Source organism: Crocuta crocuta, unplaced genomic scaffold (genome assembly GCF_008692635.1).
Source record: "Crocuta crocuta isolate KB4526 unplaced genomic scaffold, BGI_CrCroc_1.0 scaffold231, whole genome shotgun sequence".
In the NCBI taxonomy this organism is placed as follows: domain Eukaryota; kingdom Metazoa; phylum Chordata; class Mammalia; order Carnivora; family Hyaenidae; genus Crocuta; species Crocuta crocuta.
In genome coordinates, this window is record NW_027528357.1 from 7,188,238 (window position 1) to 7,202,720 (window position 14,483).

At 36.8% G+C, this 14,483-nt stretch overlaps 1 protein-coding gene and 1 long non-coding RNA gene across 2 annotated transcripts in view; one reads left to right on the plus strand and one right to left on the minus strand.

Annotated features, from left to right (window-relative positions):
- The window catches only part of LOC144223124 (uncharacterized), a 35,419-nt gene extending 21,978 nt beyond the window's left edge, over positions 1-13,441 (minus strand). The window contains exons 1-2 of the long non-coding RNA XR_013332574.1: positions 12,926-13,441; positions 12,200-12,260 (exon numbers count right to left, since the gene is read on the minus strand). This is a non-coding gene — a long non-coding RNA (uncharacterized LOC144223124). The remainder of the gene's footprint in view (positions 1-12,199; positions 12,261-12,925) is intronic.
- A 322-nt stretch (positions 13,442-13,763) lies between these two features.
- TRAPPC8 (trafficking protein particle complex subunit 8) overlaps positions 13,764-14,483 on the plus strand; it is an 87,447-nt gene continuing 86,727 nt past the window's right edge. The window contains exon 1 of the mRNA XM_077753832.1: positions 13,764-13,945. Within this exon, the coding sequence (XP_077609958.1) occupies positions 13,789-13,945 (157 nt within the window). The 5' untranslated portion in view covers positions 13,764-13,788. The remainder of the gene's footprint in view (positions 13,946-14,483) is intronic.

Below are 14,483 nucleotides of genomic sequence, written 5' to 3' on the forward strand. Positions count from 1 at the left end.
CCACCCATGCGCCTTGGTTTTACTAAATTTTCTATTCCCTCCCCGTCAAATATTCTTTGTTATGGAAAGAACTGTCATCTTTAAAATATGGAGTTCTCAAATCCATGAAGGTAGCACAACCTTGATTTATTTGGGCATTCTTTAATTTTTCTCTATGATATTTTGTTGTTTCTGAATATAGTTTACGGATATTTTTCATTAATTTTTTTCCTTAGGTATTTGATATATTTTGATGCAATTTTAAGTTACATTGTTTTAAAGATTTTTTATGTAGTTTTTTCTAGTTTATAGAAATACAACTGATTTTTATGTATACTGACCTTATATCCAGTGACCTTGCTAAAATTATTTATTAATTCTACTGGTTGATACAAAGTTCTTTCTGATTTTCATGTACAAATTGCATCATCTGTAAATAATGACTGATTTATCTTTTTCCATTCTTTGTATATTTACTTGTTTTTCTTGTTTAATTCTATAGTTTACATCAAGTAAACTGTTGAATAAAAGTGGTGATAGTGAATTTCCTTTTCTTTTTCCCAGGAAGGCTTTAGAGATTTCATCATCAAAGGTATTTACTGTATGAGTTTTGTAGATACCTCTTTTCAGATAGACTGTATTATTTTCTTTATTTGCTGAGAATTTTTAGCATCAGTAAGTATTTTCATATGAAGGGATATTAAATTTTACCAAATGCTTTTTGGCATCAATTGAAATTATTAAAGGATTTCTCTTTTGTTTTGTTATTGTGGTAGGTTACAAAGATTGGGTTTTCAAATGTTAAATGAATTTTATGTTCCCTGGAAGAAACACCTCTTGGTCATTATGTAACATGTATATCTGTATGAATTCAATTTGTTAATATTTTATTTATAATATTTGCACCTATGTTTATGAGTAAATCTATAATTTCCTTGTTTTTATAATTTACTCTTAGGTTTTGATACCAATGTTATGGTCATTACGTAAAATGAGTTGGAAAGTATTCTCTCACTTATCTGGAAGAATTTAGGATACTTTTTTTTTTTTACATATTTGATAGAATTTGCTAATGATGCCCCTTGGGACTGGAGTTTGCTCTGTGAGAATTTTTTTTTTTTTAGTTATAGATGGAATTTCTTTAATAGTATAGTATTATTCACATATTCTGGGTATTTTTTTGGTTCCCTTTTTGTAAGGGATTTGTTAGCTTCATCTAAATATTCAAACATATTGACATAAAATAGTTCATTCTCTTATTATCCTTTTAATGTCTTTAAGCATCTTTTTATCTTCTTTTTCATGCCTGTCTTTGGAACTTCTACCTTTTTTTGTATTACATTTTGCAAAAGGGTTTAATATAAACTTCAAAGAAAAAGTATTTTGCCTTGTTGAATTATCTTTATTTGTTTTCTATTTCTTTGATTTCTGATCTTATCTGTATTATTTCCTTCTTTTTTCCTTTAGATTTGTTAATTTTCTTTTAGCTTCTTTAGTTGGATGCATAAACAGTTAACTGACAGCATTTCTTTTTATTCATAAACATTTAAGTCTTAGATTTCCTCTAAGCACGACTTTAACTGAGTTCCATAACTTTAAATGATATGTTTTCATTAGCACTTAGTTCAGAATTTTTCTAGTTTCATTCCGATTTCTTATTTGCCCAAGAGTTGTTTAGAAGTATGAAATTTCCATGCATTTGTGGATTCACTAGTTACCTCTCTGTTATTCATTTCTAGCTTAGTTTCTTTGCAGTTAGAGAACATACTCTCTATGATTATAATCTTTAATATTTGATTAGTCTTGATTTATGATTTATTTGAATAATTGTTACATGTGTATTTGAAAATTATGTGTATTCTACAGTTGTTGGATTGTATTTTATATAATGATTAGGTCAATTTTGTTAAATGTGTCATTCAAATATTAAATAGCCTTACTGACTCTTTTCTACTTGTTTATCAACTATTAAAAAGATTTGTCTGTTTTTGCCCCTAATACTTCAAATATTAGCTTTGTATATTTTGAAGTTATATTATTAGGCAAACAACTTCATTTTTATTTTATATTTAAATTAAATTTTATTTTAAGAACATTTAACATGAGATCTATCCTCTTAAATTTTTAAATGTAAAACATATAATTGACGACCATATGTGCAGCAGATCTCTAGAGCATATTCATCTTGCTTGACTGACTTTATGCTCATTCAGTAACTTTCCACTTCCTCCTTCCTTCAGCCCCTGTCAACCACCACTTCACGCTTTGCTTCTGTGAATTTTTAGATTCTTCTTGTAAGAGAGATCATGCAGTTTTTGTCATTCTGTGGTGAGCTTATATCATTTAGCAAAACATCCCCAAGATTCATCCATGTTGCTGTGGATCTTCTTCTTTTTAAGACTGAATTATATTCTACTGTATATATATATATCACTGTATGTATGTATATGCCACATTTTCTTTTTTCATTCATCAGTGAATGGACAAATAGTTTGTTTCCACATTTGGCTATTATGAATAGTGCTGTGTGGAACTTTAGTATGCTAACATGTCTTCAAGACCCCAATTTTATTTTTTTTTTGTATAATTTTTCAGAAGAGGGATTGTTGGATCATGTTATAATTGTTTTTAAAATTTTGAGGAACTTCTATACTGTCTTCCATAGTAGCAGCACCATTTTGCATTCCCACCAACAATGTACAGAGCTCCAACTTCTTCATATCCTTGTCAACACTTGTCTTTTGTTTTTCTGATAATAGTCATCCTGACAGGGGTGAGGTGTTATCTCATTTTGGTTTGAATTTGCATTTCTCTAATGATTTGTAACATTCAGCATTTTTTTCATATTTCTGTTGATCATTTATATATTTTTTGAGAAATGTCTATTCATGTCCTTGGCCCATTTTATCGGTTATTAGTTTCTTTGCTATTGAGTTGTAGGATATACTACATATATGGTTTGAAAATATGTTCTCCCATCTTGTGTGTTGCATTTTCACTCTATTGATTCCTTTGCTATAGAATTTTGCAGCTGAAATTACTTGAAAATAATCTCAAAATGAATCTCTTCTTTCTACCTGAATCTCTAAGTGATTATGCCTTTGAAATAATCTCTCTTCCTCTGTATTTTACATTTCTTTCTAATTACCCTCTCTTCCCTATTCTGCTTCACATCTCTGGGGAAAGATTACACAGGAGATATTAGTGAACTAGACTTGTGTCTAGATGGTCAAGTATAGTTCAGAACCATGGAGAGCAGCCTATATGGTTTCAAGTTTTAACAGTTAAGATATTATTATAGGATTGTTGGCCTTGTTCTATACCACTTCGGGCAGTACTATGAACATCTCCGTAGCTCTTGATACATGTCACTAAATTGGTTTTCATAAGTGGGACGTTAATTTATAGAGCTGCCAAGTAAAACTTCTATGATTTCTCTCTTTATATCCTTCTTTCATTTATCTTATACGGGTGATGAAATGAGTGCCTACTATGTACTTGCTCTGAAAAAATCTCAAAATTTAGATGGCGGAACAAATAAGAAAACAAATTATTATATTACAATGAGATATATTCTATATTAAGGTATGCTGTGAGACAGGTAGTAGTATACGATACTGCTAAACTTGGAAGAGAATTCTCTCACGAGAAGGTGAAATTTGAGCAGAATGCATTTGAGGACCAAGAGACTGGGGAGAGGACAAAGGCCAGGTCATAATATATCCTAATATGTCATGTTAGGGATTTGGGCTATGGAAAATCACTGAAAAAATTTTTGGAAGTGAATAACATGTTTAGATATGCATTTTAGAGTTCACTCTGAAGAATGGCATTGAAGGCTGAAAGAGCAATTAATGGGCTATTGAAAAATTGAGGTGATACTGAAACAGTAAAGTCAGGCAATAACTGAAGATGAAAAGACGTGGGACTGATTTCACAGATGCATAAGAACAAAAAGATAGGAGGAAAGATTTATCATAAATATAACAAAAAGCAAATACGTTTCTCATAGAAAGGAAACTGTATATGAAAAACATTTTATTTTTGTTACATTTATGATAATCTTTCTTCATGTTTTGTTATTTTCTGAATATCGTTTTTTGTAAATAATAGTTTTAAATTTTGAAATAGTAAAATTTACTTATTTCTTTTTTTATAATTCCTCACATTCTTTTTTTTTAAAGTTTATTTATTTATCTGGAGAGAGACAGCATAGAGCCCAACGCAGGGCTAAAGCTCACGAACTAGAAGATCATGACCTGCGCCAAAATCAAGAGTCAGATGCTTAGTTGACTGAGCCACTCAGTTGCCCCTGATTCCTCATATTATTAAATTTAGAATTGAATTTACAGATTAATTTGGGAAGAACTGCTATTCTTACAGTGTTGAGTCCATAAACAAAGTGTATCTATTTACTTAAGTATTCTTTTAATTTTTTTAGTTTTTCAAAAAAGTTATTTAATTTTTCAATAAAGTTTTATAATTTTCTTCACAAAATACTTTTGTGTTTTAAAACTTACATGTATACCATACATACAAATATATATTGTATATATATCCCAATCAGGTCAGATATTTAATTGCTATTGAAGAATGTATCTTTTAAAATGTCTATTTTCTAGGTTGACACCTTGATTTTGGACTTGTAGATTCCAAAGCTGTCAGTAAATAATTTTCTCTTATTTTAAGCCACTCTGTGGCAATTTTTGTTACAGCAGTCCTAAGAATAAACCAATAATAGGAGTGCCTGGGTGGCTCAGTAGGTTAAGTGCTTGACTCTTGACTTTGGCTTACGTCAGGATCTCATGGTTGTGAGACTGAGCCCCACGTCGGGCTCTGCACTGATAGTGTTGAGCCTGCTTGGGATACTCTCTCTCCCTCTCTCTCTGCTTCTCACTCTTGAGTGCTCTCGCTCTCAAAATAAATAAACATTTAAAAAACTTAAAAAAGAATAAACAGATATTAATAAGATAACAGATATAAGAGTACAAGGCAAAGTATAGAAGGCTTGAAGATCACGAACAATCAATTTTACCTAATTAACATTTAGAGAACATCCTTCCAACAAGAGCAGAATACCTCTTTTTTTTTTTCAAGCATACACAGAACATTTATCAAGATAGATCATAATCTGAGCCTTAAACCAACTCTCAATAATTTAAAATTATGAATTAATAATGGAAACATGTCTAAAAAGTCCCAATATTTGAAACATAACTGAAATTTTCATTGATTGAGATAGCCTTCTAATTCAGGAGTAGAGATTTGAATGTGACATTTTTTTTTAAACTGTATTTTCTAATTAGGTTATTCTTGTTCATTGCTATTGATTTTACGAATTTAGGATGCTTTGTTGAATACCTTTTATTAATTCTCATGATTTTTTTTTCAGTAAATTTGTCTGGGTTTTCCAAGTGTATGTAGAGCCNTTCAGTAAATTTGTCTGGGTTTTTTAAGTGTATTAAGAGCCTGCTTTTTTTTTTCAATATTCATACCAGTTATTTCTATTTCATTTGTCCAAAACTGCAGAACAATATTAAATATTAATAATAATTTACAGTGCTTTGTCTATGATTTTTACCAGAATGCTGATGTCATCAACTTCTCAAAGAGATTTGTGACCCTAAAAATTAAGAACCATTGTTTAGAATCATAAGTTCTTTTTTTTTTTTTTTTAAAGTTTTTTAATGTTTATTATTTTTGAGAAAGAGAGAGGCAGGGCATGAGTGGGAGGGAGGGGCAGAGATAGAGGAAGACACAGAATCCAAAGCAGGTTCCAGGCTCTGAGCTGTCAGCACAGAGCCTGACACAGGGCTGGAACCCACAAACTGTGAGATCATGACCTGAGCTGAAGTCGGATGCTTAACCAACTGAGCCACCCAGGAGACCCTAAAATCCTAAATTCTTAGCATTCATACAATCCTTAAGCTACAGATGATGATTCTTGAGATTACAAAGGTTAAGTGACTAGTGTTCCAAGGTCTTAGAGCTAGGCAGTGGAAGAACCATGACTAGAATTTCTTTCCATTTATGGTTTTGGTGTTATCAAACTTTACAACCCAAATTGTAATGTGTTTCCTCATCTCTGATCTTTTTTAATAGCAAATTATTGCAATTGCACTTTTTAAGTAACAAGCTTATTGAGATATAATTCACATACCAAACAATTTCACCCACTTAAATGATACAATTCAGTGGCTTTTTAACACATTGGCAGAGTTAGGCATCATCATCACAATTATTTTAGAATATTTTTATCACCCCAAAATAAGCCTGGCAGCCCTTAGGGATAAGCTTCCAACTCTGCCACTCCTCCGCCCAGCCCTAACCTATTTTCTATCTCTATGAATGTATGTATTCTGGATAATTCATACAAATGGAATCATATGTGGTCCTTTATGACTGGCTTCTTTCACTCAGCATGTTTTCAAGGTTCATCCGTGTTGTAACATGTGTCAGTAATATTAAGAGTAATGTTCTGTTGCATGGTATATATTTACTTATTTGTTCATCAATTGATGAACATTTGGATTGTTTCCACTTTTTGGCTACTATGAATAATATCATTAGGAAGGCTCACATAACAAGTTTTTGTGTGGACATATATTTTCATCTCTCCTAAGAGTAAAAGTGCTGAATCATATGGTAACTCTATGTCTTTTTTTTTTTTTTTTTTTTTTACTTTTTAAAAAGATGTTTATTTATTTTTGAGACAGAGAAAACACAAGCTGGAGAGGGGCAGAGGACCTGAAGCAGGCTTGGTGCGAACAGCCAAGAGTGTGGGGCTTGGACTTGGGAACCACAAGATCATGGCCTGAGCCAAAGTCTGACGCCTAACTGACTGAGCCACCCAAGCACCCTGGCAACTCCATGTTTAATAGTTGAGAAATTCTATGTTTAACGAGGTGTTTTCCAAACTGCTGCACCCCTTTAACCTTCCCACCATTAAGCAGTACAGGAAGGCTCAAATTACTCCACATCCTTGTCTCACTTATTATTCTTTATTCTTTTGATTATAGCCATCCTAGTGGGTGTGATGTGGTATTTTATTATGGTTTTAATTTTCACTTCCCTGATGGTTAATGATATTGAACATCTTCTCATGTGCTTATTGCCTATTTATTATTTTTCTTTGGAGAACCATCTATTTGTATCCTTTGCCCATTTTTTTTAACTTTGAGAATATTTAAATGCTTATTGACAGTTCAGGTTTCCTTTTTTGGTGAAATGACTTTCTGTCACTAGTCTCTTTTTCCATTGTATTGTATTGTTTCCCCTTTTCCTTATTAATCATAATTCTTTAGGTAGGTATATATCTTTTCACATCTGTAGCTTCTATTTCTGCTATCTTTGTGGTCTTTTGATGAAAAGAGGATCTCAAATTTAATTATCAATATTTTCTGTCAGGATATGTACTTTTGGAATCCTGTTTAAGAGATCTCTCCCTCTGTCCGAAAGGGAGGCAACATAGTGCTTTAGGATACAGCATTTTAAAATGGATTCAAGAGGCAGATTACCTAACTTCAGATCACAGCTCTTCTACTTAATGGCTTTGAAACAATTTAATTAACCTCTTTTGACTCAGTTTCTTCATTTATAAAATGAGATGATATTAATAGTATCTATTTCATTGGGTTGTTATGAGGAATAAATGAATTGGCATATTTGCATCTTTACTCTACCTAAATTGTTTTTAAAAAAAATTTTAGGGGCACCTGGGTGGTTCAGTCAGTTAGGCATCTGACTTCGGCTCAGGTCATGATCTCACGGTTTGTGGGTTTGAGCCCCGCGTCAGGCTCTGTGTTGACAGCTCAGAGCCTGGAGCCCGTTTCAGATTGTGTCTCCCTCTCTCTCTGACCCTCCCCTGCTCATGTTCGTTCTCTCTCTCTCTCTCTCTCTCCCCCTCTCCTTCCCTCTCTCTCTCTCAGAAATAAATAAAACATTAAGATTTTTTTTAACATTTACTCATTTTTGAGAGACAGAGAGAGATACAGTGTGAGTGGGGGAAAGGCAGAGAGAGAGGGAGACATACAGATCTGAAGTAGGCTCCAGGCTCTGAGCTGTCAACACAGAGCCTGACGCAGGGCTCGAACACACGGACCACGAGATCATGACCTGAGCTAAAGTGGGACGCTTAACCGACTGACCCATCCAGGTGCCCCTACCTAAACTGTTATTTTTAATTAATTGGATTTTTGTTCCAAAGAGATAACCAATTATTAAAGCACCATTTATTGAATAATCCATCCTTTCTGTATTGCTTTATGTTTCAAGTTAATCTATCCTGCAGCTCTCTATTCTATTCCATTGGCCTAACTGTCTATAGCTGTCTTTTAATAACCTTATTATGACCTTGGTATGTCTGGCTTTCTGGTAGAGTAAATCCTTTGGAATTTGTCTTCAAAATTATCTATTCTTAGACTTCTGATCTTAAATGTCGATTTTCGGATTAGTTTGTCAATTTCATAAAATCTCTTTGGGTATTTTTATTGAAATTGCATTGAATCTGTAGATTAATTTTGGTAGAGTCAACATCTTTGTGGTGCCTCTGCCACTAGCAAGGAGAGCAGAAATTAAAGTTCTCCAAAAGCATATCTTCTCATGTAATTCACTTTCAGATAGGATTCTTGCAAGTATACGCCTAGCTGACCAAACCCAAGTCAAATGATGATGCCTTAACTCTAAGAGCTGAAAATATGAGTTCTGCCTTCCACTTGTAAGATGGCAACTGAAAAGATGGACAGCCACATGAATATGATGAAGGCACACTGTATGTTTAGTCTACTACATCATTTCCAAATAGGTACAGCTTTTTTCTCCTTTTTGAAAGCCTATAAATTTTGCTTATTTTTCTTCTCTAGCTGCTTTTGTAGGAAGCTAGAAAAATACTGAATAGAAACAGTGATAATGAACATCCTTGTTTTATTCTGATTTTAAAGTAAATGCTTATGTTTCATCATTGGGCAAAATATTATGGATTTTTGCTACATTTTTTTCCAGTTGGAGAAGTATTTATAACTTAAAAGCAGGCATTTAAATTATTATTATCTTTTTTAATGTTTGTGTTTGAGAGAGACAGAGTGCATGTGAGTAGGGGAGGGGCAGAGAGAGAGAGAGAATCCAATCTACTGAGTGCGGAGCCTGATGCAGGGCTCTATCCCACGATTCTGGGATCGTGACCTGAGCCGAAATCAAGAGTCAGATGGTCAACCCACTGAGCCACCTAGGTGCTCCAAACAAACATTAAAAAAAAAAAAAAAAAANCTGGACATGGGGCTTGACCCCTCGGACTGTGAGATCATGACCTGAGCCAAAGTTGGACACTTTGGCTGAACCAACCAGGTACCCCTTATTATTTATTTATTTATTATTATTTTTTTTAAATTTTAGTGAGAGAGAGTACACAAGCAGGGGTGAGAGGTAGAGGGAGAGAGAGAGAGAGAATCCAATCTACTGAGTGCGGAGCCTGATGCAGGGCTCTATCCCACGATTCTGGGATCGTGACCTGAGCCGAAATCAAGAGTCAGATGGTCAACCNAAAATCTCTTATTTTAGAAGCATAAAGGAAAAAAATATTCACAAAAGATTTTTACCTGCAGATTTAATTGGAGAAGATTTATATGGAGCATATAAATATATGGATTTATATTTATTACTTATAAATAGCTGTAATAAGTATAAAATAGAATTATGAGCTTTGGAGTATAAAATTGTGGTTATGATTCATCCTTAAAATAATTAGGAAATGGATGTCATGTGTTTTAGAATGTTAATAAATAATCTTAAAAGATCTAGTGCAGTAAATAAAACAGAAAATATGGGCCAATATGTGGGTTAGATATTTAAATCTTTTTCCCCCCTAGAGTTTTAAAGCAACATAATGTAAAATCTTTGAGGTTAAGAAACTTTCTGTAAAAGGAAAAAAAAGAAACTTTTTGTGTATGAATTCTCTGGGCATCCCTTGACCTCCAATGCTCTGATGTTGAGAACTATGTACCAGCAATTAGCACTGCTTTTACTGGGTTTTAAAAGCCAATACTCAATAGCACCATCTACTGTTGACACAATGGAATTTAATAATAGTGGAAAGAATAATAGATTCTCAGATCTTCACAGTGAGAATACAAGGAATCTTCTAGTCTCGACTTTCTAAGCTTACAGTTAAGAATGTGAGGTTCAGGAAGGATAAGTGACTTGTTAAAAGCCACAGATTTCTTGCTAAAACTATGTATATTGTCGCAAATGAAAATTTCTGTAGGTGCTTTCAAAGCCAAGGAAACATGTGGAAAAGCAATTTATCCTAGTGATCAAGTCTCTAGGTGAAACTGTGCTGGTCCCGTTCTTTATTCCATTGCTGATTATTTGGACAAATTGATTAACTGTTCTGTGCCTCAGTTTCTACATCTAAAAATTGGCGATGCAAGTACTTCTAAGGGTTTGTGCGATAAGTAGAAGTAGTAGAGAACATAAAGCATCATGCCTGGTAGATAGTGACCAGTAATGGTGATACTATTTCTATTCACAAGTGGTAGAACTGGTTTTTAACCCAGGCGTCTCTGACTCTGGTGTCTGTGTTCTTTAAATTTGACTTTACCAGCCATCAGAAAAGATCAGAAATACCATACATACAAAATAAAACAATCAATGAATGTTTGATAACACAGTATACCAAAATATAAGCCCATTGGCTTAGGAGAAGTTCTACGTCATTCTTTGATTTGGGGGAGAGAGGAAGATGGTTCTCATATTTAAACTGGAAAACAGGTCCTCATTTGTGTTATTGTTAACATTTTGTCTAGCAAGTTTCCTCTCTTTTAGTGATATACCCTCCTCTTGACTTTGAGGTTGGACACATGGCCAAAGCCTAGCCAATCGTAGCACCTCATTTTTCCTGGACACAGTGAATAGTCCAGAAGACATGAGATACAAAAAGGGCCAGTGTCCAGAGTAATCAGAGAAATGAAAGACGTGTGTTATATTGGACCCCATACAATACATTCAGTTACATACAAATACATTCTGCAGGTATCTCATTAATAATCGATAATGTAGTGTAGTGGACACCTTGACTTTCATCCTGTATTCCCTCTCCTCCTCTTCATTTAGCAACAGAAGCCTATATTTTGCAGTCTCTGTTGGAGATACATGAGATTGTGAGACTCATTGAAGCCAGTAGTATGTGAGTGAAATTGTTGAATGCCATTAATACAATTGATCTTAAACAATTAATCATGTGTTTTTCCATTCTCTTTTGTCCATTCATGCAGCCTGGAAAGCAAGTGTGTCAGTGACTCAGCTTTAACCTTTAGATGAGGACATCTTAAAAGATGAACACCTTAGAAGATCAGGATAGATTAAGAAAGAAATAGATTTTTACAGTGAATTACTCACCCACTGTGTGGATGTAGTGATAGATTGTAAAGTCAGTGCATAAGAAAAAAATCTATTTAGGTTGAGCCATAAAAAGGAATGAAGTACTGATAATATGCTATAACATAGACAAACCTTGAAGACATTATGCTAAGTGAAGGAAGTCAAACACAAAAAAAATCACATCTTGTATGATTCCATTTATATGTAATGTTCAGAATAGGTAAATCTTATAGAGACAGAAAGTAGATTAGTGATTGTCAGGGGCTAGATAAGATATAGGCGTAGACGGTGTCTACTAATGTGTACTAAGCTTCTTTTTAGGGTGATAGAAATGTCCTGGAATTAGATAGTAGTAACAGTTGTGCCACTTTGAATATACTAAAAGCCACTGAAATGTACACTTTAAAGGGTTGAATTTCATGGAATGTGAATATCTCAAAATACTCATTTAGGCTAAAATACTCTTGAAAGTCCTTCTCAGAGATGCCTGGGTGGCTCAGTTGCTTAAGTGTCTGACTTGTGGTTTCAGCTCAGGTCATGATCTCCAGGTTCATGGGCTCAAGCCCTGTGTTGGGCTCTGAGCTGCTGTTGCAGAGCCTGCTTGGCTTGGGATTCTCTCTCTCTGTCCCTCCTCTACTCATTCTCTTTCTCTCTCAAAATAAATAAATAAACTTTAAAAATGTTAAAAAAATAAAAGAGTCCTTAGAGAGGCTAATACAACTTGTTTTAATTTTAGTGTAAACAATACATTGCATTTTTAATTTTTACTTTGAGTACTGAATAAAGTATTATGCTTGCATTGAGGAGCTCTGTTGCCAAGAAAATGTATACCTTGAGTCATACTCACTTGTATGGGATTCTCACATAAGGGATTGAGATCCAAGGTATTCAGAAGGGGACCTGTACTCCTGGGGATACAAGAAGATGTATCAGGCACAGTTTTAAAGAAATGAATTTCCAGATCTTCAACTTGCATGTTACCTTTTCTAAATTGATTTGTGGCTAAGCTGTCATGTCATTATGTCCTGTTGTCTTTTCCTACCTCCCATCAATTTACAGGAGAAAGGCATACCTCTTGCCTAGCAAAAATCATTACCAAGGTGAGGTTTTACCCAGGTAAAAACCTCAGGGTGTCAACCAAATCGACAGTTTGAGATACTGGTGTTGGGGAAGCCTCCTTTAAATCAATGCACCATAAACCATGATAGAGCATTGTAGTTTTCCTTGCCTTATATTTTTGGCATATAATTCAGAAGGAATTCAAACAACTGAGTGACACTATAGTAAAACCCCTTTCATTCACCTCTACTTATGTAACGGAACAATCTCTAAAAAGGCAAGCTAAGAACGGAAGCCAGACTAGGACTGCATTTGGTAAGGAATTACTGGCTTCCCGCAATTCCATCACTATGAAGAAAACATCCTAGCATACTGAAAAAAGAACGTGGCGGCGGAAGACTCAGATGTTTACAAGCATACCCTTTGCCTGAGACCTATAAACATACAGTAATCCCAGTTTTCCCTTACACGTGTGTTAATTCCAGCACCCACAAGAGCACCCATTTCTGCTCACTGGTTGAGTCCACGTTAGTGATAGTCCGTTTCTAAAAGCCTGGTTGTATTTAAACGATACAAGGTTTGCTCAGACCAGCGCCACGGGAAACAGGCACACACCGCGCGGGCAGCACACTCTTCCGTGAGCAGGTGTCCCTTGCTGCTCTACGGGGAGCGTGGGAAGCAGGCTGAACAGCCACATTATTTGCCTACTGTTTCTAGGGAGAGCCTTTGGGGCTCCAAACAGGCCCGGCCGGCGTGGAAGGCGAGGGAGCTCCCGCACCACTGTGACAGCACGGATCTCGAACGCAGACTCACAGGGTCAGCCCCTGCACTTCGCACGGCTTTGCCACAGGCCTGGTGGGACCCAAGCCTACGGTAGCGCGTCTCCTGCGTGGCTCCGCCCACCGCGCTTGGAGCCCCGCCTCATTCCGTAGGGGCCCACCCATCGCACCACTTCCGGCGCCAGCTTCCCAACCGGCCTCCGTCGCTCTTCACTTCCCTCTCCTCTGTTCTTTTCCCCCGCCCCCTCGCCTCCTTTAATAACGTCACGTGAGGGGCGGGCGCGGGGCCTGCTGGGACGGGTACTGCCGGTGGGTCAGGGTTCGGCCTCAACATGGCGGTTCCGGTCGAGCAGTGACCAAGGTTTTGCCGTCGGGAGGACTAACTGGCGATTGTCGGCGTCTCCACCTATCAGGGTGGAATGCGAGGACGCCGGGACGAGCCCTGAGGAGCGGCGGTGCCGGGGAGGGGCCCGTGGTGTGTGCCTGGGAGCCGAGGCAGCGGCGTCTCTTCCTTCTGTTGGACTCAAGGCTTCGGTGTGGGGCCCCGCCCGGCCGGGTTAGGCCGGCGGGNGGCGCCGCCGCCTCTCGTGCCGCGGCGATGGCCCAGTGTGTACAATCAGTGCAGGAGCTAATCCCGGACTCCTTCGTCCCCTGTGTCGCCGCGCTGTGCAGCGACGAAGCCGAGCGACTCACTCGTCTCAATCATCTTAGCTTCGCGGAGTTGCTTAAGCCCTTCTCTCGCCTCACTTCGGAGGGTATGTGGTCTCGTCCCTATTTCACTGCGCTCCCTCAAAGCCTGGCCGGGAGAAGGAAGTTGTGGACGGGCAGGGAAGAAAAGGGCGATGTTTACATGTGGAGCCGGTAGTGTGGCGTTTGGAGCTGTGGGGCCCCGGAGTTGTCTCCGGTGGTGGCTGGGGGAGGGGCCAAGAGAGGCTGTCAAGACAACGCGGTCCTAACCTCTAGTTTTTCTAGGCACTTTCCTTCTTCCCCGGACAGGCCTAGGCTGCTGGGTAATTAGTGTGAAAAAAACCAAAAATACATGAGCCCCAGAGGACTGTTTTCAACGACCATAGTAGGGAATTAGGAAGTTGCATGGCAGATATGGGTAGGAAACTGCTGCCTTAGACCGATGAGGTCTTAGTAAAGAAGACGAATCATCTTCCCCTGGATGTTAAACTGGACTTCCAAAGTTGTTTTGAGTAATATTCTTCTGGTAGTGGGGCCTGGCGCTCTCCCTGTCTCTCTCTTTCTTTTAAGTTTATTTATTTTGAGAAAGAGAGCGGGGGGGGGGGG